This window comes from Halichoerus grypus, chromosome 10 (genome assembly GCF_964656455.1).
Source record: "Halichoerus grypus chromosome 10, mHalGry1.hap1.1, whole genome shotgun sequence".
NCBI lineage: Eukaryota > Metazoa > Chordata > Mammalia > Carnivora > Phocidae > Halichoerus > Halichoerus grypus.
Genome location: NC_135721.1, coordinates 28980571 through 29005390, shown reverse-complemented (window position 1 = coordinate 29005390; position 24820 = coordinate 28980571). Strand labels below are relative to the sequence as shown.

The following is a 24820-nucleotide window of genomic DNA, read 5'->3' as shown; positions in this document are numbered from 1 at the left end:
CAAATATTAATTTACATAATTATTCATCTTTGTATGTTCCCCAAGGTCTAGAAGGTGCTTTGCGTGTTTTAGATATAAAATATTTGTGGAACGAATTTTGGTAGGACTTAAGCATTTCCAAGTGATTCTGCTTGCTCTTCTGGTTGCAAAGTTACAAAAGGATCCGGTTTCTCCTGGGGGGCATAATTTGACACTAGGTTGCAAGTTTAAAGAAGCCCTTTATTTTAGACACATTTAGGCCAGTTTCCCACTAAGGGAAGCCATTCCTGAGTGACAAACTGTAGAAAGTGCCTCAACGTAAATAAAGTTTTTCATTCTAAGGAGACCGCAATCACCTGTGAGAAGACTCAGGAAAAGGGAAGACCCCGAGGCTGCGCGGCTGGGGCAGATCCACGTGGTAGGTGGACGGAGGAGGCGGGGCCCGAGGCGGGGCGGGGCCTGAGGGGCCTGCGGGGCGGGGCCCCTGGCGGGGCGGGGCGCGCTACTGCGCCGGGCGGCGATGGCGGCGGACGGGGACTGGCAGGATTTCTATGAGTTCCAGGAACCGGCCCGGAGCCTCCAGGACGAGGAGAACTGTAACGCGAGCCCCGAGGCCGGCGCAGGGCCGGGCGGGGGAGGCGACGGCTTCCCGGCGCTGGCCTGCAGCTTGGAGGAGAAGCTGAGCCTGTGTTTCCGCCCCTCGGGTCCGGGCGCCGAGCCCCCGAGGGCGGCCGTGCGGCCCATCACCGAGTGCAGCCTCCTGCAGGGGGACGAGTGAGTGCGGGCCCGGCCGGGAGCGGGCGGGAGCCTCCCCTGCCCTCGCGCGGCCCTCGTCCTGCCCTCTGGCCCTCTGTCTGCAGCCTCGGCGGGACTCCGGCCCCAGGCTCCTCCCCGCGCCCTCCTTCCGCCTCCTCCGACTGGCGAGTCCCCGCCCTCTCTGCGCCCCCGCGGCGGTCCCTGGGGTTTTCGGCCTCTGGGCGCTCAGCGATTTAAATCCCCCAGCTCCCCTGCGCTCCACGCTCCCTCACCCTCCGCCACTGCCCTCCTCCTCCTGCTCCCTAGAAACCGACCCAGGTTGGGTTCAGAGGGGAACCTCCTTCCACGGACCAGGTAGTTAGATATTGAACCTCCTCGGGCACGTGTGTAGCCACTCATTCATTCAACTAGCATTTATTTAAGCGCTAAGTGCCGGAGGCTGCTTCGCGTTGGGAATACCAAGGTGACTGAACACCCCTCTCACGTAGGGCACAACTTAGGAGGGGGGCTGGATTTGTAAACAAATAATTTGTATGGGTGTAACAAATGCTCTCCTGGACATACGTGCGAAATATAGGAGATTTAAAAGGGTGTGTGGGAGAGCCAGCAAAGGCTTCACAGGGAAAGAAATGTGCAAACTGGATCCTGATGGATGAGTGGGAGTTTGCCTGGCAGATGAAGAAAGGTCTAGCATTGCAGCTCGCCGATGTAGCACGTGCAAAGGTACCAACGCTGAAGCAGCATTTATGCCACAGGAATTTATTGGCTCCATCTGAGAGCCCAGGTGGAGTGCATATCCCCACAGAGGCCAAAAACAAAACAAAACAAAACAGAAAAACCACAAAAAAACGAAAGAAAGGCTGTGGTTATTAATAGCAAGGATTTCCTAGTCTGGTGGGACAACGCATGTACGAACAGGTAGTTATTACAGAATCATCTAAGTGCAGTGATAGGACATTCATACGGAATTGTGCGAGCTGGGTAAGGGAGAGGCAGAGTTCCGGGGGGGGGGCACTTTATTTGACTATCATGAACCCCAGTTATAATTTGGCTAAATAAGGGTTGTAATTATGTACCAGGGTGTCACCCCCAAAGGATAGTAAAAGGAATGGTGAAAGTGAGGGAGCCGAGCATATTGTATAGGTCTGGGGAAAGGAGCCGTGGAGAAGCTGCGGGTACAAGGAGTGAAACACTGTGGCCGTGGGTAGGGGATGGGTTTTTAGAGCCCTGATGGAATGCAGAGGTTAGAGGTTAGGAAAGGATTCTTGCGAGATAGAGAAGGATCCATAGGCATAGAAAGGGCTTTCCAGCCTGATGGTCTCCTTTCCTCTGTGAACAAGGTAGGAAGCTTGAGAAGAGGGATTTGTGAATGAGGGCGATGGCTTAGCAGTGGTTCAGACCTAGCTATTTTGGGGACCATATTGTCTCATTGGCACCCGTCTGCAGTGTTCTGCCCAGTGTGGAGGAAGAGTTTATGATTGGATTTTGTATACCCATGTATGTAGCTGGTAGCAAAAGATGACATTTTTGAACATCTATTCCTAGAGAAGATAGTCATATATATATATATATATATATATTCAGAGATTTATATACTCTGAATCATTGGGACTCAGGACAAATTCTGGATTAAAAAATGATCATTACAATGCATTCGGGTTTGGCAAGAGTAACTTCTCAGACTAGATTAGTGGTTTGTACACTAATGTTAAGGTTTTCCCTATTTTTGCTTTGCCTGTACTATCTAGAAAGTAGTTTATTTTAGTCTTCGCTTAAGTCCTAGGTTGATGTAAAACATAAAAAAATATTTTGTTACTCTTGATAATGGTTTTTAGTAGATGATATGTTGGTAGTAATGCATGATTCTTGATTTGGGAATGCATAACAAATCTCTTTCTCTCTTTTCAGGGGCCAGGGCTGGTCACTGCTCACTGTCCCTTTTCTGTTGCATACATCTCTCCATTGCTTGGTAGAGTCCATCCCTGCTCCTCTCAGTAGAGAGAGTTGAGAATTCTTTCACTCAGATATTGCATTGGCTTAGGGCACTTTATTTAACTTCTGTGAGCCCCACTTTTAGTTTTGGTTAAATATGGATTGCACTTATTTGCTATGGTTTTGCTTTAGAAGGGTATCACATGGGATTCAATGTCACAGGACTTTGGCCTCTTTGGAAATAAGCTTTCCTGCTGGTTGTTTATGACTGCTTGTAATACTTTATGATAAAGATAAAGGCAATTCATGTATTGACTGGAGAATTCTAGAAATCTTTCACTTAATTCAGCCCTGTGTCCTTCCAACTATAATTGTTCTGACCTTGGTGGAGCTAGAGAACTGTTAATTGTCCTTCACTTTTTTGGAAGATCAAATTCACCCACAGTCTCTCCTACTGGGTGAAGTATGCCACTCGTCTTCTTCTTCCAGCCTCATTTAAGAAGAAGCAAACAGGCAGTCCCTAAAACCCTGTACTGTCTTCACCTACTAGAATATCCTACTCAAGTTCCTAACCAGGGTTAGGTATATAGTCAGTTATTCAGTATCTGAAAGTCTTTTACCCAGGAAGGCGTGGGTCAGAAACTCAGCAAGCTTAGCAGTCAGAGTTGTTGCCTCCATTTGGAGTGTTTTGGCATTGGAGAAGGTTGTGATTCTAACAGAGAGGAGAATAGGAATGAACTATGCATATGGGAGATGTGCTGGGTAAACGAGCCAGTTTCCTAGAGCTTTTTGGGTTCACATTTTCATTGAGGCTAATGTGCATTCCAAAGCCAAACATCATTTTGGGATTTTATGTTTTTGGCAGTTATGGTCCCATTGCTTCTTCTCTTTAGCACCAAATCCCAAATTCATTAAATCAAGTATATTGCTTCTTTATTTTTAAGTTTGCAATCTTATTTTTTTTTACCTCCAGTGGTCTTGTTTTTGTCTCTTAGTGGCTTACACATTTGGAAAAAAAAAAATCCACTCAGTTATTTAATGGCTTATTCATGATTAGATATCTGCCATATATTTTAGTTTTTTTTTTCTTATGACATCTGTGTATCTCTGCCCATTTAGTAGCTTATATATGTAGTGTTTAACTTACCCCAATTAAATTTCATCTCATTTATATCTCTGAAGTCATTTTTTAATACAATGTCATGTTTTATTATGCTCTTATTACTTGGGTACTAAATCTGAATTTTGGTCATGAAGTTGGAGTTTGCTGTCCTTATCCAGTCTGGCTTGGGACTTTTCTCAAAACAGCTCATTTGAAATAATGCTTAAGAGTAATAGAGCTGGAAGGAATGTCTGTTACTCAAGCCTCGCATTTTATAGAAGGGCAGCTCTTACCTAGAGTGGTTAAGGAACATGGCCAAAGACTCAGTGTTTGAAGAAGAAAGGAAACGAGAGTCTGTGTTTCCTGAATTTAGTCAAGCACCCTTTCATTTTACTCTGTTGCTTCCCCAAAATGCTGTTTGACAATAAGGAAGGGTGATTGCATTGGCTATAACCTTTGTGCATTTTATTGTGAACTCCCCTTTCTTTCCTCCTTCATTTTATCTGTCTTAGTGCTTAGCCTATTATATTACAAAATAGATATTAAAACCCCAGTCTCACATTGAGACTGAATTCTTTCTCCAGGAAGGATAACACATTTTGGGTTAGAGAAAGATTATTCACCCTATGAAATGATCAATAAATAAGTGTAAAACGCAGCATATGTACTACCCACGTGGCTCTGGAAACATTACAGAAGCTCCTTGTATTTTAGTTTCCTCCTCTGTGAAATGGGGATAATAATGGCTCTTCATAATAATTGTTTTTGAGGATTAAATGAGTTAATGTATGTAAATTGCTTAGGACAGTGCCTGGCACCTAGTATTGTGGAAATGTGAGCTGTTGACTTTGAGAGAGTTTTTTATACCACTGCATTTTCCTCAGCACTTCTTGTCAGCCCAATGATCTCATTGTTGTTCAGTCTTCTTCAGGGGGCTCTTCTTTGTTGGTATTTTTCTGGAAAACAGGAGGCCTTCCATTGTTTTGCTTTGACATTTTTTGTTCTTTCACAATAGTTTTGGTATTTGTTTAACAAAAGACATGTGGGATGTTAACTTTCATTGATTGTAGTTTTCTTCTTTTCAAGGATTTGGAATGCCCTGACAGATAATTATGGAAATGTAATGCCTGTGGACTGGAAATCATCCCATACCAGGACCTTGCATTTGCTTACACTGAACCTCTCAGAAAAAGGGGTAAGTTAGGAATTGAGCGAATAGTTTCCGAATAACTGATTCTGATAATAGGACTAAAAAATAACTTTTCTATTTAACACAGATTCATTGGGTTGCCTTTTCTTTCCAAGTTTATAGCCATTGGTGTGGCCCTCTCTTGCCATCTTGGCCCTACTGCCGTCAACTTGCTAGAACTTTCCTCCAGTTTTCCCCAAGCACACACTTGCTTGTGTATGTTTAACCAAATCTTCATCACCTGTATATGAACACCAAGGATCAGCTTTTTTTTTTTTTTTTGAGCTTAATTAGCACAATTTTGGTGTGCTGAGAAAACTGGGTAATATATTGAGCGTCTGGAAAAACAGCATCGAGTTAACTTTCTGATGAATTTAAGGACGTGCTGGACATGACATGTTTTCTGAAGACTGTGTGTTCCTGTGAGTATTGGAGAACCTTTAAAAGACCTTAGAGTTCTTGGCTACCTGTTCGAGGCTGCTGGGGATTCCTTGGGATTGTAAAATGAAGGTGCCTTGGGTTAGAAGTGTGAGCACAGGTGATGGGACAGCCGGGGTGGGGGCGGGGAGGAAATAGAAGAGGGAAGGTCATTGTTTTAAGTGGAAAAGCAGTGTTAGGTTTATCTAAAGGTGACAAGAAACAGCCAAGTTATGTAAGTTTCAGGGGCTGTTTAAGTTCTTTATCATATAACAATGTAAACTCATGCCAGACCTTTTGGCATGCTCCGTGTTTCATTAAGTGTATTTGTGTAATTGAGAGTATAATGCATTGGGGCTGTCAGTATGTTAAATAGTATTGTTAATGTTTTATGAAAACGATTTTCTCAAATATATGACTCAGGACAGCCTGCTGCCTATTATTTTCTAGTAAAATACAGAGTTCTGTCTGTATTTCCTAGTATTCGAGTAGACAGAGAAATCTTACTGTATATAATTATTATTACAGTATTATTAACCCCACTAAGCTATTCTGCTGACTGACCTGGCATACGTTTCGTGAAAAGGAATAAAACAACATATGTTATGCTCTGTCTTCTGTTTATTTAGACCCTAGCTATCATTTTGGGCTTGGTTCAAGTTTCCCTTCCTCTCTGAAGCTTCCTATTACCGTTTTAGCCTTTGCTGATCTCATGGAATTATACAATTTTAGAGTTGGAAGCGACTTTAAAGGACACTTAATCCAGCCTCTCACTTGGGGGGAATCCCCATCTGCAGCCTCTCTGACAGATGGCCATGTAGCCATGGCCTCAATCCCTGTGTGGCAGGAAAATGCAGCTTTGTGGGAGTCGGTTACACTGGTGGAGGTGTGAAAATCTTCAAGGACTTATCTGTCCCACAGAATTTAGTCCTGTTGTCTCCGGGGTACTGGTCCCCACAGCACTTTGTCCATGTCTCAAACCATTACTTTGTTCTCTTACTAATCCTGTGTTTCAGGGTCTGTCATTAGATTGTAGTTGGCTGGTAGCAACTCTTTTTAGTCTTTTTAGTAACTGCCACTGTGCCTGGCACGTAGTGAGTACTAAGACAAATGTTTGTTGAGTGAATGAATGAATAATCTTGTCATTGAGACCCTAAGGTTAGAGAATATGATGGAAAGTTCTTTTTTAAAAAATAGTATTTTCTGTGTTATTTAACATAGTGCTAAATCCATGATAGCCAGTCAGTGAGTATGTTTTTTGTCTGACATATTAAAAAATAGCATAGAAGAGATCCTTTCATGGTTTCAAATTGAAGTGCATTAGCAACATGAATGGGACACTGTAATTTAGTTTCATTGAATAAAATGTATATCTTTTATTGTTCTTAGATTGCATCTTGGGAAGTCCCTCCCTTTTTCTGCCTTCTGATTGTTGTTTTCAATGCTAGAGTAATGGTATAGCCAAGGGTAGTGATTAGTAATGACTTGGAGTTTAGTACTAGTAACTGATCTTAATTATAAAAGCCTTATCTGGAAAACTCAGCAGATTAAAGTGGACAAGTGATCATCCATCTGTCATCTACCTATCGTGACACAACTACCCAGGTGATGAGTAAGAACTGAAATTAGAACTCTATTCCTCAGGAAGGAGTAACTGCACATTAAGTTCCTGAAGAACAAGGAACTGTGTAAGAAGTGACCTTCTCATTCTACTAGCATATTATTACATTTTTTTTAACCTGAGTTATTTTATTTAGCATTGCCTATTCTGTGCTCTATGCTTTCCATAACTGAATTATGTTGAATTTGCCTTTGAAAGCATCCTTTAGGTTATTCCATCTGTAAAATAAGATCTATAGGAACTTTTTTCTTTTTTTTTTAAGATTTTATTTATTTTTTGACAGAGAGAGCACAAGCAGGGGGAGTGGCAGGGAGAGGGAGAAGCAGGCTCCCCACTGAGCAGGGAGCCTGATGCGGGGCTCGATCCCAGGACTCCGGGATCATGACCTGAGTTGAAGGCAGCTGCTTAACCGACTGAGCCACCCAGGCGCCCTTGGAAATTTTTTTCTTGATGAAGGGAGAAAACATTTCTTTTGCATTAGGATGAGAAAAACATTCAGGAAAACCACCATTTGCCACATTTCAGCTTTTAATTTTTCTTTCATTGAGGTTCAAGATGGCACACTTCTAAATTTGATGAGTCTTTCTACAGTAAGGCAACTAGTACATTCCAGATTCTTACATAGGCACATTTTTTCCATTTGAAGCAGCTTCAGTTTCAGACAGGTCAATAGAACCACCGGCTCTTTATCTAACCTGGCACAGGAAGGAGTGATGGGAATGCTTGGTAAAGAGAAGACACACTGGTGCCGAAATGGGAGAGTGAATGATGATACCCATGACAGCCAAGGTTAGTTTTCAAAGCCGAAAGGGATTCCAGCCCTTAACATATGCCATCTCTGTGGGGAATGGACTTGGCTCAGTCCCTGGAAAGATGATCTGGGGTCATTATTTTTGTTGTTATGGAAATTTATTCTAATGGTTTACTGGTATCACTCATGTGTTTTGGCCATAGCTATAAAAACTATTCTAAATCCAGTGCCATTTTTGAATATGCTCATATAGTAGAAGCCTTGTAAATCATATTGTCTTAGGAACATCTCCTGTGCCGACTCCTTCCTCCTACCATGAGCGTTTTTTCAAGGACAGGGACTTTGTTTTATGCACCTTTTTATCGTTTAAGAGCAGAGGCAGGAAGAAGATAATATCTTCCTTAGGAGTCATTTTAAAATGAAAACTTTGATTTGTCTGTAAGGGGGAAAATAAATCTATGGTCCTCAATTATAATGAAGATAGATTTTGGGAAGTGTTAAAATTTAAGGATCTGTGAAGATAATTGCTAGGTCTATCCCCATCATCTATACACCCTTATAACTAGATTTTGGCACTTTTCATCTCCACTTCTATAATCTTGAAGTCAAACATTCTCTCTCACCAAGAGCCTAAGCTCTTGATCTTTCACATTCCTTATTAAAAGGATAACTGCATTGGTTTAAAAAGTACTAGGACTAGTATAGGACTTAGCATGAAAAAGCAGCCTCTGCCCTCCTTACCCCATCCTTTCCACTGCTTTCCATTTACCAGAGGCAGCCACTTTCAACTCCTTGAACTGTTTCTTCTGACAGGTAACATGCTCTCATCATTTTACTTAATTTTTTTTTCAACTTTAGACTTTATCCATTTGCTTTCCACCCAGAGGGTGAGGTTTAGGTCTCTCTCAGTCCTCCTTCCAACCCTCAACAGCATAACCCTCACGAAAACTTTCCCTTCCCTTGTCTTCCCAAAATAATTATATAAAAATATTTGTTTAAATTAATTTTCATCATTTATATTGACTGTTTAAATGTTCACAGTTGACCCATTTCGGTACATCATGAGTAAATTTCCTCTTGTAATTTTTTTTTTTTTTCTTAGGGTAATAATCATTGCCTTTTTGTGGTTCATTTAAGCTATCACTAACTCATAAATTCAGCCTCCACAGAGCCATAAAACTCATTTTAGTAAGTGACATGTACCAGAGAATCTGTTAGTGTCTCTGCCTCTGTTTCTCGGGTGCTTTTCTCGAAAAGTTTAGTACTTTTCGTGCAGTAACGGTGGTCATCTGAACTGTTTACTCTCCAGGTGAGCTTCACAGCCATCATTGTGGGATCTTTACTTCACCATCGTTATAAGAATTCCCCCACTTCTTTCCTGTATTAGATCCCAGGCCTGCTTCCTTTCTGGTTTTCCTCCTGGTTTTAATGGAACTTATTCTGCAGTAGCTTTCTGAGAAAGGGTTTGTGAGGTTAAGTACTTTGAGATAGGATTCTAGGCTGAAATTTATTGAAACATGGAAAAACATTGATTTTTCTTCTCACCTCTTTTGTTGCTGTAGAGAGTTCAAAAGACATTTTGATTCTTGATCCTTTTAATGTGATGGTTTTTTTCTCTCTGGAAGCTTTTAGATTGTTTTTTTCACACAGTGTTCTGAAAGTTCAGAATGATACACTAAGGCCATGTCCAGGCCTTTCCTAGGCTGATGGCGCGGTGAAGACTAGACTGAGGAGGTGTGTCATCCCTGAGTTACAACATGGATGCATGTTGTGGTAGGAGCCCTGATGTGGCTCCCCTCCCAGCCTGACATTCTGAAAGGCATCACGCCAGTGGTCCCTTGCCCTTCTCACTCTGTGGGTTGTATTCACCGTTACACTTCAGATGCTCCTGCATGAGGAACTAGGGAGGCAGTAGGGACCTACATCCCCTCAATTGTGTCTTCAATTTTACGTATATCCTCTGCACTGGCAAGTAAAATAATTTTTTCAGGTAAAATATTATTCTTTAGATTATATACTACCTCAGAGAAATGCATGGTTGCCCTTTAACCTAGCTCCTTGTTGCCCATTTATTCTTTAGGAACTCCGTGAGTGGTACTCCTTTCTGAAGACAAGAGCTTTAGTTTTAGTTCTGTTCATCATCTGAATTGTCATGTCATGGTAGATAGATGATAGGTAGATGATCACTTGTCCATTTTCATCTGCTGTGTTTTTCAGATACGGCTTTGCAATTAGGACGAGTACTAAATTCTTGGTCATGATTATCGGTGTGGGCAGGTTAAGGGACACCAGCTAGGTAGGCATGGTGTGATAACCCAGGGCTGGCAACAAGCAAGCAATAGCACCCCTGGGCACGAAGAGGTAAGGAGAGGAAGAAGTTACCAGAACCTAGACAGAGTAGCTGTGGGGGAGAGGTCTGCTTGACAAGATCTGCTGCTTTTTGGTAGTCTGGCCGGGAGGGAGACAGTGGAATGACTGTCCGGCTCTCACCCTCCCACCTTCCAGTGTCCTGCTAGTGTCTGCCAGTGGTTTTTAACCCAGCTGGAAGCCAGAAGTCAAGGGCATCCTTTGATTTAGTCCATAAAGTTCAGCCTCCTGAGGCCCAGAGCAGGGTGGAAAATGGCAGTGAGGCAAATGGAAACCTCCAGCACAGTTAGGTTGAAAGATGTTCTTGGAACCTGCAGAGATTTTATTTTTGGAAGAAGAGATGTTCTCCCATAAGGCAAAGTATTACTGTCGTGGACAGTGCCAGGGAGTCGACTCCTAAGCTTTTATCCTGAATATTAGAAGTTAGTTTGGAAGTAACTAACTTTATGTTATCTGTGGAATTTAACATATACCAATCTTACTATTAGATTGTGAACTAAGTAACATTTGCTGCTAAACCCGCCCATTACCTCCCTCCCCCATCTCCTATAATTCCTTATGACTTCCTAACCAATACTATATATGACACTCTTCCCCAGGGAAAAGCAGCTAAGTGTGTGTTGGTATTGGGCATTAGGGGATGCGTGCGGCACCTCAGCAATTTCCTATTTATTTTCCATTCCCCCCCCCGCCCTTGTGTTTGAGATGAATATGTAAAGCCCTTCACACAGTGCCGGGCACGGAGTGATCGTAATCATTTCTCCCTTCCGAGGGAAGACTCTTCTTTACCCAGACACTGTGACTTCGTTGTAATCAGAATGTCCTGCTTTTAACAGTGGGTTATTTTGCTTTTAGATAAGTGACAGTTTGCTCTTTGATACATCAGACGATGAGGAGCTGAGAGAACAGCTGGATATGCATTCAATCATCGTCTCCTGCGTTAATGAAGAGCCCCTCTTCACTGCGGATCAGGTATAGAGGAGACATTGGTCCAGGAAAGAAAAAGGGAACCTCGAGCTGAAACACAGTTTCTTACTGCGGCAATAAGTGACGGGTTGTTGGAATTTACTTATTTTTCCTGCATTTTCTGTTTATGTAGGCTTATCAGTTAACTCCTCCACTGAGAAAAAAAGAAGGTATATGTAATCTGAAGCAGACGGGATTATGTTAGTTGGGAAGATTTTTCAATATAGGCACTTTCCCAGTATAGGCCTTGTTAAAACAGTAACAGCAAGTTACTAAGGGAGGGTTACTGCTTCAACTGAAATCATAAAAAATACTGTGAATTTTGTACGTTTTTTTAGAGTTAGCAAGACATGGCAAACTATACTGTATCTGTGCGGGAATTACCTACTCTCTCTAAAAGCCTGTGTAAAAATTATTAGCACTTATTAGAAGTATATATTATGCGCCCAGAAAGAAGTGAGCTTTATTCCTGTGGAATGCTCTAATAATGTCAGCCCTGTATCCATTTAAACCACTTGAATCAGCTTTCTCATTGTCTGAATACTCTTCCCAGTTGTGTTGTGTTGTCAAAATGCGGTGCAAGAACTTCTTCCTGAAATAACATGCTCAGTGGCTACTCTGACTGTGAACATTCCCACATTAAATTTTTAGGCTGGAAGGATGAGGTCAGTAAAGAGATAAGTTATGGCAAGGTTGGGAGGAGTCTATTAAACATGTGCCATGTTGATGCTCCTTCGTCATATTTGTGGTTGGATTATTCCAGGCCTGGAAAGAGTGCAGTGCTTAAAATGCCAGATAATGGGGTAGAGGGCTGTGGGAGGTAGAGCATGATATCCCAGGGAAATACGTGACCCCGAGATCCGTTGTCTCCTTAGTGATCTATCTGCCTGAATGCCGTAAGCCGTTCCTGCTCCCAAGACTTAGTGAAGTAGACTCTGCTTCTTCTCCAGTGTTTCATTGTGCTTTTTTACAATGCCCATTTGAGAAAATCTGCTTACTAATTAACATAATCCCCGCCTCCCTCAGATTTACTCTTCTTTTTCCTCAGTACAAGTATTACATCTTAAGCTTGCTGATTCATCCTGTATTTTTTCTAATAGTTTTTTTTTTTTAACTCTTAGATCTCTTTTTTCTAACTGTTGAGTAATTTTTCTAGTTTTAAGTTCTCACTGACTTCTGTATCCTTCTCAACTTTTCAACGTGGAGCAGGACAAGATACTATCATAAGATTCGAGCAGTGTTGCACACGACAGTAGATCATTGGTTGAAAGACAGAGACTTCTGAAATTTTCCTGCTTCTGTGCAGCTTTCTTTTTTTTCTCTTTTAAGCTTCTACACTTCAAGTAATTTTTGAGTATTTCTTAATCTTCCATTGATTAATATGTGAAATTCTTTTTCTGCTGTTAAAGGAAAATTTTGCTGCCGTAGAGGTAATTTTTTGCTTTACGTACCAATTTTTTATACTGTTCTGTTTTTTAAATTTTATGTCAGTTTGATGAAGTGCTTTAGATTGAGCCCTGGCATGTGGCATATGGTATATTTTCTGTCATTTGCTTTCTTTTGACTATATGATCTGGTTCTAACACTCTGAAGTAAATTATATGTGTGTTTTTGTACCGTTTCTCAGACATTGCAAGATCTGATAGGGCTTACTGAATCATGATGGACATTAAATCATACTCTGTTTAATTTTGTGCTTAGCATATTGTAAATTTTTTTTTTTTTAATAAACCATGTTCGCTCTTGCAAGCAAAATTTTGATTATTCGGAACACCAGCTCCTCCTGCACACCGCTGGTTAGTGGAGAATTTAGTGCCTTTCTACTCTGGTTGCTTCAGGGGAGCACCGTGTGCAGATAGATTGTTTTCCCAAGTGCCTCTGAGTAACAGTGGTATGTACATTTTGGAAGGTTATCGAAGAAATTGAAGAAATGATGCAGGAATCTCCAGACCCAGAAGATGATGAAACGCCCACCCAGTCAGATCGGCTGTCAATGCTGTCCCAGGAAATCCAGACTCTTCAGAGGTCCAGCACAAGCCGTTATGAAGAGAGTAAGACACGCTCCTTAAATCCATGCTCTTCATACTTCCTGTGTATCTCAGACCATCTCCAGAAAGCTCTGACTCTCATAGGCTGTGATACACACCCTTCTTCAGCCCTCCAACAATGCTCGGGCGTGTTTTTATCATTGCTCAGGGACTTTGTCACTTTCACCTTTGAATCCTGTATTAGATGGCTTGGGCTGCTCTAACAAAGTCCCACATGTCCAGGGCTTAAACAACAGGAATTTATTGTCTCAGGGGTCTGGAGGCTAGAAGTTCAAGATCAAGGTGTGGGCAGGTTTGGTTTCCTCTGGGGCCTCTCTCCTTAGCTTGTAGCTGGGGGGCTTCTCTGTCGTCACATGGCCTTCGCTCTGTGTGTGTCTCTGCCCTAATCTTGTCATTTTGTAAGACACCACTCATACTGGGGGAGGGCTTCAGTGATGTCCTAGCCTCACTCACGTGAGAAGTGCTGAGAAAACACTGAAAGCAGGTTTCAGGGAATAGTCTTTCCTTTCATCTTCCCAGTCTTCAAAAAAAATTCACACATCGGGGCACATGTGATCAAGTATGTATTTAATTTTTTCAATTCAACTTCTATCTTCTGAAGTGTGCTAGAACCCTGCTAAATTGCGTGCAGTTTCTTGTCAGCAGGTAGTTTCTGTACTCTCCCTTGGCTTTTGTGTTTGTTCTTTTCCTTGTACGAGCTTTTTTCTGTCTTGACTGGAGTGCTGTTCGTGGGATGATTGAGTTAGACAAGTAAAGAATGTTGTTACACTCCTCAGCCTTTTGAGAAGTAAGTTGCCCACCTACCTCTGCTCAGACCTGCCCACCAGAAGTTTTAGGATTACAAGAAGATCTCCCACAGTTTAATTGTTTAGAATATGATCTTCGCTCTTTTGGCGTAAAACACCACTCTCTTGAAACACTTTTCATCTTAGTATCTGCTGTGCTTTGCTTTTGGTCACAGGAGTAAAAAGGCTCTCAGTCTCTGAATTAAATGAGCTACTGGAAGAAATTGAGACCGCCATCAAGGAATTCTCTGAAGAGCTGGTGCAGCAGTTGGCCCTGCGAGACGAACTGGAGTTTGAAAAGGAAGTGAAAAATAGCTTTATTTCTGTTCTCATTGAAGTGCAAAACAAACAGAAAGAGCACAAAGAAACAGCCAAGAAGAAAAAGAAACTCAAGAACGGCAGCTCTCAGAATGGGAAGAATGAGAGAAGTCACATGCCCGGCACAGTAAGTGGTGTTTGCGGGAGTCCTGGAGTGCCTGGAGCCGCTCCCGTGGTGGTCCCAGGGCCCCAGGCCAGCGGCAGGCCCCAGCTCCCAGCGCCTGCGTGTGCGGCCGGGCTTCTCGTGCTTCTCCCGGGAGCACACATGGGGCTCTGCTCAAGGAGAGCCCTGTGCTCAGCTCTTGCAGAAAGGTGTTTTCTTGGTGAGCATATAATGGTTTTCCAAGTAATTCGATACTGAGATGTTTAGGAGGGAAGTCAGTGGAAGGAAGGCCGGGGAATAAAGAAGGAGGGTATCTTAAAGGTGACGGTTTCAATACAGCAAAGTGTTAATAGTGGTTGTTTATGTTTGGTTGGTGGGCTTACGAATGGTATTATTTTCTTGTTTTTGCTTCTCTTGTATAATAAAAAATTAAAAGGGGGTGCATTTAAAGGTAGCCGAACTGTGCTGAGCCTACAGTCACAGACTGATTTGTAATCACCTTCCTCCTGATTTATCAACCAAGTTGGAATATGAAGGCGTTCGAGGCCGTTATGTGATATCAGCCATTTGCCCTTGTATTTGGCAGATTAGAATATTTCTAACTGGTGAAAAAAAGTTTAGAATATGTGAATCTTTGACTCTTCATATGAGATTTCTTGTTTTCTACCTTTTCATTTTTCTTAAGTGGCCCTATTTCGTGTGATTAAACTCCATCATAAACATTAACTAATTATACGAGATGTATTTATTTATGGGTTTTAGAGCCATTTCATTTTTCTTTGATCAGTTGAGACCTTCTATATTGCCACCTTCATTTTGTTTGTATGTGAAGAAATGTTGATTTTATTTTTTTGGAGTATAATCGTTGGGCAAAGGGATCCATTTTTCTAAAAGGAATGTCCCTTTTTCATTCATGATTTTGATAACATGGTAATACAAATTACCACAAACTAGCTATTATGGTTTGTAATAATGTAAGTTCTGTCTTTGATTAAGTCTCAATTTATTTTTTCTAAGGAATACTTATCAGAGAAATGGTTCTTATTAACCAGACTCTGCTGGAACCCAGGGAAGAGAATGCAGTTCTAGGTTGCTGGGTCACCAATGAGCAGTTGATACAAACAAAAAGAATCTCCCCATTTAGCCTATACATTGTCTGCTTTGGCCTGTGAGTAAATGGACATTTTCTTAGTATAAAGTCCGTTTGTTTGTTGAAAGGACATAGTTCATAAACTGATTTTGAGAAAGTTCTCAGATATGTGGTACAAAATATTTTTGAGAAATGGCAGTATTGATTGAAGAGGTGTTAATTAGTCGCTTCTAGTGACTACTCTGGAAAAGCAAAAAAAAAAAAACCCCAAACATCCAAAAACATTTGTTTGAATATACAGTGCTAGAAAGTTTGCTTTAAATTTCTGGAGCAAAATTTGTATGTTGTATTTTTTTTAAAAATTGCACCCTTTAAATTGCCCTGTTATTCAAGGGTGATTAAACAAAATGCCTAGTTAAAAAGTCATAGCATGGTTGGTAATTTCTATCTGTCCGCTTTTAAGAATTACATGTAAACCCTCCATTTATTAGTGTTAACACTTGGCTGAGGGAAATAAATTTATCCCGAGAGGGGTATAAAGCCTCCTTTTTGTAACTCCCATATAAAAAGTGTTAGAGTGGATTTGTGGTGAAATGGTACATGGCATTTATATTGAGAAATGGATTTGGCAAGGCAACATTTAGATCTTACTCAAACCTTTATGAGTCTTGAAATAGATTCATGGTCAATTTTTTCACAGTATATGGACCTGTGAAGTTGCTTCTTGAGTCCTGATCTACTATTAGTAACAAAACCTTTACTCAGGTTACTAATGGCATCGCTAAGCATGTGGTACTTGTTCCCTCTATAAGCTGGAAAAGGACCATCCCATCTGTGACACAAGGAGTCTGAAATCTGTGATTCTGAAAAGGGTGGTAGGTGGCTCAAAAGAACCCTAAAGGGAAACGGCCAATTGGATAAACAGCTTGCAAAAGATAATACCTTGTTAGACATTTTATGTAACATGCGGTTTGGGCAAGTCCTGTCTCTCTGAGTTAGCTATCATCAGTGATACAAATGTCTAAAAATTGGTGACCTTCTTACAGAGATCATGCTTTATCTGTTTTCTAATAACATTAGTCACTTTTTTCTTTTTACCTTGGATATTTTTGTTTTACTAGCAGGACTTGGTTTTCTTTCCTTAAGCATGGAATAGCTTCCTTCCATTTTTCCTTAAACATGTTTCATCGAAACAAAACATCCATTTGTAGTTGGTGTAACACTTTATCCATATTTGCTAGCTCTTCTCTTTGGTCCAAAGACACTAAAGAAATACCTGGGTGGGAATAGAACAGAGTTAAACTCTTTAGGTGTTAATTTTGGAGACTTTTTGTTTCAAACATTTTCTGTAGTGAAAAAAAGAATTGGGGGCTTAGGGATGCTATTTAGAGCATTAGATGGTTTTGGGGGGCATGGAAATACTATTAAATATTAAAGAAAGTATTGAGTATCTTATACAAGTGAAATGTTACCTTGATTTGTTTTAATTTTTAAAATCTGCTACATGTTGGCTAAGATAAAGCAATACACATTCATTCCGCAGATACTTGCGGGGTGTGTCTTCTTGTGCCGGGCACTGTTGAAGATACAGTGGCAAATAAAGCAGACAAGGCCCAGGGCCTCTTGGGGTTTATATTATAATGAGGGAGACAGGCAATAAACAAAGAAAGAATGACTGGACAGTGTCATTTTTGATAGTAATAAATGCCACCAAGACAATAAAAGCCTGGGTAAGGCGGTTGATAGCCATGCTGTTGGGGAGCTGTTTTTGATAGAGTGGTCACTATGTCACTGCTCCTTCTGATGAGCAAGGTAGTCTGTCCTGTCTTTTTCCAGTTCTCTGGAGGGGAGGTTAGAGGAGTAGATCTTGTCTTTGGGAAATGAGACTCAAGAGAGCAGAAAACTTTTTATCTCTTCTGTCCTGTTGTGCAGCATCAGGAGAAAGAGGGGTGGGAGTGGAGTTTGGAATGGCTGGCGGGTACTGTCTGTTAATCACTGTGGGGATCTGCGTGCATTTTTTTGAACTGACCATGCTGTTCTGGGCCTTCGTGCTTTTATATATGCCACTCCCTTTTCTGGGGTGGCCCTCTGTTCCTATTTTTCCCAGTGCACTTGGGAGATTTTTTTCATTTTTTAATTTGACCTTTGAAATCCTGGACAGGCATTGTCTTCCTTTTTTAGAACCTTCCTCGATGATTCTTCTTCCAATGCAGAACTGACTACTCTCTCCTTCTTTTGGGGTTAGTATTATTCCTCTTGACTATTTCTGTTGGCACTGTCACACTGTATTGTAGTTTTTTGTTTTCATGTCTGTCTGTCATGGGTCTCTAAGGATAGGAAATGTCACTTTATCTTTATATCCTTAGGTGTAACATTAGGTACTAACAAATTTCTACTAATAAATGTGTGAAAGAAATAAACTTGCAAATCTGTATTTCTACCTAGGGTCTTTCTGTCAGGTGCCAGGCCTTTGGAGACCGAGGAGCCTATTGATTAAGAATTTTGGGTTAAGAGCTGTATTTGAGTCCTGCGCCTGCCTCTGGGTACATCTCCCTTTGAGTTTTGGGAGGATTAAATGAAATAATGTATGGAAGACTAGTATATATCCTGAGTAAATGCTAGTTATATATCCAACTGCCTACTAGTTATTTCTCTCTGAAATTTATCAAACTAAAGTTACCGTTTTCCTAAAGTTGAATTTATTTCTTATATATTTTTCTTTTGGTTAGTTGAACAGTCTACTCATTCACTGAAATCAGTGCAATTTCTAAGTCAGAGGATATGCAGTTTTGGAGGGTTTTAAACAACCATCTTTTCATGTGGTTCTACAGAAATGAAACCCAGTAATTGCATAAGTGAGCGACCATTTCCCCACACCTCCAACCAACAGTGGGTATTGTTAACCTTTTGATATATACTGACCTGAAAGGCAAATAATGGTTTGATCTGTTGACTTCTATATTCTTTTGTGAGTTGCCTATTAAGTCACATTTTAGATGTTTTTTGTATTTATTTATGAGGGTACACATACTTCTAATCTCATAGTATCGTACTCTGTCATCATTGGATTAAATCTCACCTGGGAAGGAGTGCAACCTTCCCAAAAGCTCATTCACATTGTTTTGTTGTTTAGCATCTCACCTAATTTTTGTTTTTTTTACACATCACTTAATGCCTGTTTGTTGAATTGAAACTTCACTATAAAGGAGATAGAATCCCAAAGGATTTGGTTTGTCCTATTTGAATTGTTGTTCTATCAGGGATTTTTGTTGTTGTTGCCAGTCTTCTATTTATGTTGTATAGAGTCACAGACCGTTGGACTTCAGTGGCAGTTCACATGAGTACAAGAACAAGTCAGAGTATACCAGGTGTGTTTTAATTTAGCAGTGGTTGTCACCTAGAATTATCTGAAGTTGTAAAGACATGAGTGTTTACTTGCTTGGCATCATACCTCAGTATATGGATGAAATGGACATACTTCTTCCTTTAGGATCCAGTAATGTTTTCAAATTAAAAGTCGCATGTAAGGTTGTGTTTTCTAAGTCTAGGGTTGAGAAGATAGGAATCTGTAGTGTCTTTTCTCTTTGCCGTAATCACTTGGAGCTTTCAAGAGAGAGTTCTCATGTGTGGGACTTAACACCAGCAATAATGAATAGTTGCCTCAGTCTAACCTGAAGAAGTTAATTTTGAAACTTTTGGGGTATTAGGAATCAGTAACTCTGTTTTAAAAAGAATTGTATTGCCCTGTTGCTTTTGGGGGTTGGGGAGATAACTGCCTAATGATGGGGACAGCTAGGCCTTGGCTGATACTCTTTCTTTTTTTTTTTTTTTTTTTAAGATTTTATTTATTTATTTGACAGAGAGAGGGAACACAAGCAGGGGGAGTGGGAGAGGGAGAAGCAGGCTTCCCGCCAAGCAGGGAGCCCGAGGCGGGGCTCGATCCCAGGACCCTGAGATCATGACCTGAGCCGAAGGCAGACGCTTAAAGACTGAGCCACCCAGGTGCCCCGGCTGATACTCTTTCTTATATATTTCTTTCACAGATGCACTGCTCTGTATTTATGACTCACTTAGCTCATATTACGACGAATAGTCAAATCTATTTTCTCTTTTACATGCAAAAATGCCCCAGTAATAGTTTTTCATTTAATCTTCACCAAAGCTGACTTTAAGAGAAATTTATTTTCATTTAGATAGCTCTAATGATTAGATTGTTCTGAAGTTATTCCAGTTTGTTCCAGCTCCTAGCTTAGAAGGATCTGTTTTGACACAACTACTTGAATTTGGAGCTTTTGTTTAAAATAAGATGGACCTAGTTTTTTTCTTCCCTTCTTTTTAATTTGGAATTTTCAAATTTCACATTTGTTAAGATGATTTAGACTGAGGATTGACAAGGCAAACTACTGCCTGAGGGCCAAATTGGCCCTCTGCCTATTTTATAAATAAAGTTTTATTGGAACATAGCCATGTCCATTTATTTCCATATGGTCTATGGCTGCTTTGGTGTTACAAGGACAGAATTGAATAATTGTGACAAACTGTGTGGACTGCAATCTAAAATATTAACTCTCTGGCCCTTTATAGGAAAAGTTTTCCAACCCCTGATTTAGACTAAAATTTAATAAAATTAAAAAAATTTGAAGAAAAAAAAAAGATTCAAACTCCATTTAAAGTGAATTTGTATAAAAAGATCACTATATTGTGACTAAAATTTATTATAAAATGTAGCCTTGTTTTATCTAAGAGTGTATTGAATTGTTCTTTTCTTCAGGGCCCCATCCAGCAGCCTGAATTATGCCTATAGGTGGTGATACCTTGGCCAGTCCATCTCCAGGCCACTTGCCTAAGGCACTCTGCCTAGCAATAGACCTTTGTGCTCTGTGTGTCAGATTCCCAGTAGCTAAGTGAAGACAGCCAGCAGGTAGACCAGTTGTCTCTAGATTTGGGGCCAAATGAAAAACTTAAAAATGTTGGCAGTCCTCTGGGTACACTGTATTTATAGACAGTAATAAAAAGTAGTTTAAAGAAGGTAGAGGAGAAGTAGAAAAGGAGCTGATCCCCCTCCACCACTTTTTCTAAGTAGTGGTACTCAAGAGGATAAAGTCTGCCTATATATGTGAATAAATATTAATACATTTTCAACAGTAATTTGTTGGCTATATTTGATAGCATTTCTCTGTTTTCTCTCTTTTTTTTCCTTATAGTTGACACACAATGTTACATTAGTTTCAGGTGTATAGCATAGTGATTTGGCAACTCTACGTTATACTATACTCACCACAGGTGTAGCTACCATCACCATACAACGCTATTACGGTAACATGCTGCACCTTTCATCCAGTGACTTATTCCATAACTGGAAGCCTGTGCCTCCCATTCACCTTCACCCATTTGTACCTCCCTTCCTCCGGCAACCACCAGCTTGTTCTCTATATTTATGGGTCTGTTTCTGGTGTTTGTTTATTTGTTCATTTATTTTTTAGATTCCACACATAAGTGAAATCCTTATTCACTTAGCATAATACCCTCTAGGCCCATTCATGTTGTTGCAAATGGGAAGAATTCATTCTTTTTTATGGCTGAGTAATATTCCACCACATTTTCTTTATCCATTTATCTATCGATGGGCGTATTTTGACTATTGTAAATAATGGTGCAGTAAATACAGGCAGTGAATATATCTTTTTGAATTGGTGTTTTTGTTTTCCTTGGGTAAATATCCAGTAGTGGACCATATGGTATTTCTATTTTTCATTTTTTGAGGAGTCTTCATGTTGTTTTCCACAGTGGTTCAATTTACATTCCCACTAACAGTACATGAGGATTCCCTTTTCTCCACATCCTCACCAACACTTGTTACTTCTTGGTTTTTTGATACTAGCCACTCTGACAAGTAAGAGATGATATCTCATTGGGGTTTTGATTTGTTATTTCCCTGATGGTTAGTGATGTTGAACATCTTTTCATATTTCTGTTGGCCTTTTATGTGTCTTCTTTGGAAAAATGTTTCTTCAGGTCCTCTGCCCATTTTTACTTGGATTATTTGTTATTTTGGTGTTGAGTTGTATAACTTATATATTTTTCATATTAACCCCTTATCAGATATATCATTTGCAAATATCTTCTTCCATTCAGTGGGTTGCCTTTTTGTTTTGTTGATGGCTTCTTTTGTTGTGCAGAAGTTGTGTGTGTGTGTGTGTGTGTGTGTAGTCCCAGTAGTTTATTTTTGCTTTTGTTTCCCTTGCCCAAGGCCACATATATAGAAAAATGTTGCTAAGGCTGATGTCCAAGAGATTACTGCCTTTGTTTTCTTTAAGGAATTTTATGGTTTCCGGTCTCACATTTAGGTCTTTCTTTTTTTAAGATTTTATTTATTTATTTGAGAGAGAGAGATAGAGCATGAGCAGGGGGTGGGGAGAGGGAGAGGGAGAAGCAGGCTTCCCGCTGAGCAGGGAGCCCGATGTGGGGCTCGATCACAGGACGCTGAGATCATGACCTGAGCCGAAGGCAGATGCTTAACCAACTGAGCCACCCAGGCGCCCCTCACATTTAGGTCTTTAATCCATTTTGAATTTATTTTTGTATATGGTATCAGAAAGTGGTCTAGTTTCATTCTTTTGCATGTAGCTGTCCAGTTTTTTCAGCACCATTTATTGAAGAGACTGTATATTGTATATTTTTTGTATATTCTTGTCTCTTTCCCCATTGTATATTCTTATCTCTTTTGTTGTAGATTAATTCACTGTATAAGCTTAGGTTTATTTCTGGGCTTTCTATCCTGTTCTGTTGATCTGTATGACTATTTTTGTGCCGGTACCATACTATTTTATTGCTACAGTTTTGTAGTATATCTTGAAATCTGGGATTGTGATACCTCCAGCTTTTTTCTTCTTTCTCAAGATTGCTTTGACTATTCGGGTCTTTTGTGATTCCATACAAATTTTAGGATTACTTGTTCTAGTTCTAAGAAAAATACTATTGGTATTTTGATAGGAATTGTGTTGAGTCTGTAGATTGCTTTGGGTAGTATGGACATTTTAGCAATATTTGTTCTTCCAGTCCATGAGCATGGTATATCTTTCCATTTGTGTTGTCTTCAATTTCTTTCATCAGGGTTTTATAAAAGTTCTCAGAGTACAGGTCTTTTACCTCCTTGGTTAAGTTTACTACTTTGTTATTAGTGTATAGAAACACAACAGGTTTCTGTATATTAATTTTGTATCCTGCAATGTTACTGCACTCATTTATTAGTTCTAGTATTCTGTAGAGTCTTTAGAGTTTTCTATTTTTAGTAACATGTCATCTGCAAATAGTGACAGTTTAACTTTTTTCTTATCTATGTGGACGCCTTTTATTTCTTGTCTGATTGCTGTGGTGAGGATTTCCAGTACTGTGTTGAATAAAAGTGGGAGAGAGGACCTTGTCATGTTCCTAAAAGCTTTTCCTCATTGAGTGTTGTGTTAGCTGTCAGTTTGTCATATATGGCCTTTATTATCTTGAGGTATATTCCTTCTAAACCCACTTTATTGAGAGTTCTTATCATGAACAGATGTTGAGTTTTGTCAAATGCTTTTTCCTGCATCTATTGAGATGATCATATGGTTTTTATCTTTCATTTTGTTAATGTGATATATCACATTGATTGATTTGTGGATATTGAACCATCCTTGCATCCGAGGAATAAATCCCACTTAATTGAGGTGAATGATTCTTTTAGTGTATTGTTGAATTCGGTCTGCTAATATTGTGTTGAGAATTTTTGTAGATATACTCATTAGGGATATTGCCTGTAGTTTTTTTGTAATATCTTTGTCTGGTTTTGGTTTTGGAGTAATAATGCTGGCCTCATAGTATGAATTTGGAAGCTTTCCTTCCTCTTCCAGTTTTTGGAATTATTTGGAGAGAATAGGTATCAACTCTTAATATTTGGCACAATTCGCCTGTAAATCCATTTGGTCATGGACTTTTGTTTGTTTAGATTTTTTTTTTTTTAATTTTTATTTATTTGACAGAGAGACAGCAAGAGAGGGAACACAAGCAGGGGGAGTGGGAGAGGGAGAAGCAGGCTTCCCACGGAGCAGGGAGCCTGATGCGGGGCTCGATCCCAGGACCTTGGGATCATGACCTGAGCCGAAGGCAGATGCTTAACCACTGAGCCACCCAGGCGCCCCTGTTTAGAATTTTTGATTACCGATTCAGTTTTGTTGCTAGTAATCAGTCTGTTCAGATTTTCTGTTTCTTCATGATTCAGTTTTGGAAGATAGTATGTTTCTAGGAATGTATCCATCTCTTCTAGATTTTCCAGTGTGTTGGCATATAATTTTTTATAGTGGTCTCTTACAATCCTTCATATTTTTCTTTATTGTAATGGGCATTCCTAAAAATTAGTGTTAGGGCCATAGAATGGAAGGTCATTGTAGGGCAGAGAGAAACTTGGATGTGTAATATTTATTTTAATAATTCACACCTATGAATTATGAATTAGTTTAGACGTAGAACAGTTTTATTTTATGAAAGATAGTATTGCCTAGAGAAATATATGTCACCGCCAGTTTTTGTTTACCATTATCTACTGTTTGTTTTCTGCAATTGTCTTTTGGTAACAGACTGGTAATAGTGAGCTTTCATGACCCAATAGTTAAAAATCAGGAGTCTGTTCTTGACTCTTTATGCTTTGGAGAGGTTTGTTAATTGTTTGTTAATATAACACAAATTCACATAAAAGCCACAATATGCCAGGAAATTGTATTCTTATTATATACTGAGAGTATTCATAAGTATCAGGAAATAATTCATAAAATTACCAGGGTTAATTATTTTACTCTAATTTTAATAGCTTTGAAAATGTTTGCCAACACTAATTTAATTACATTAATATTAAATTACATAAAGATTTTAAAAAATGTTCAAATACAAAAAAAATTAAATTGATAATATTCCATTTAACTCCTAACCTTGAAAATCTTCATACCACATCTTCCTGTTCTGAGAGCAAAATTCCAAAATAGTTTAATATTCAAGACATATTCAAATATTTATCTACTTTGGTATAATTCATACTTGGATCTGGTTATTTTTTTCTGCAGAAACTATTTTTCAGTAGAATTTGCATTTATAACTGCTTTATAATTCACATTAAAAGTATTTGATTTGAAGAAGTGTCAAACAGACTCAAATTTTACATCTTAGGTAATACTTATTTGAGTATTTTTGCTTTGTAATTTTTTTACATTTATTGCTTTCAATTCTGTTTTTCTTGTATTTTGTGTTTCGATTATTTTAAGAATTTAAAAATTAAAAGTACTGTTCTATAAGTCAGTATTTGAAAATCATGTCATTCAAACTATTGCAAATGATGTGATTTATGAGGAACCATAATTATGTTTGAATTTCACT

At 39.6% G+C, this 24820-nt stretch overlaps 1 protein-coding gene across 7 annotated transcripts in view; it reads left to right on the top strand.

Moving 5' to 3' along the window:
- The first annotated feature begins 456 nt into the window (after positions 1 to 456).
- Positions 457 to 24820, top strand: part of FEZ2 (fasciculation and elongation protein zeta 2) — a 41122-nt gene continuing 16758 nt past the window's right edge. For 5 of the 7 annotated variants that reach the window (XR_004926381.2, XR_013441643.1, XR_004926383.2 and 2 more), the window contains exons 1-5: positions 458 to 753; positions 4856 to 4964; positions 10970 to 11086; positions 12990 to 13131; positions 14090 to 14358. Coding sequence is in view for 4 of the 7 variants with exons in the window: in XM_078056181.1 (XP_077912307.1) it covers positions 500 to 753; positions 4856 to 4964; positions 10970 to 11086; positions 12990 to 13131; positions 14090 to 14358 (891 nt within the window). In the remaining 3 variants the exon portion in view is untranslated. Of the gene's footprint in view, positions 754 to 4855; positions 4965 to 10969; positions 11087 to 12989; positions 13132 to 14089; positions 14359 to 24820 lie in introns of all 7 variants that reach the window. The other 2 variants (XM_078056180.1, XM_036121414.2) reach the window with 1 other exon arrangement.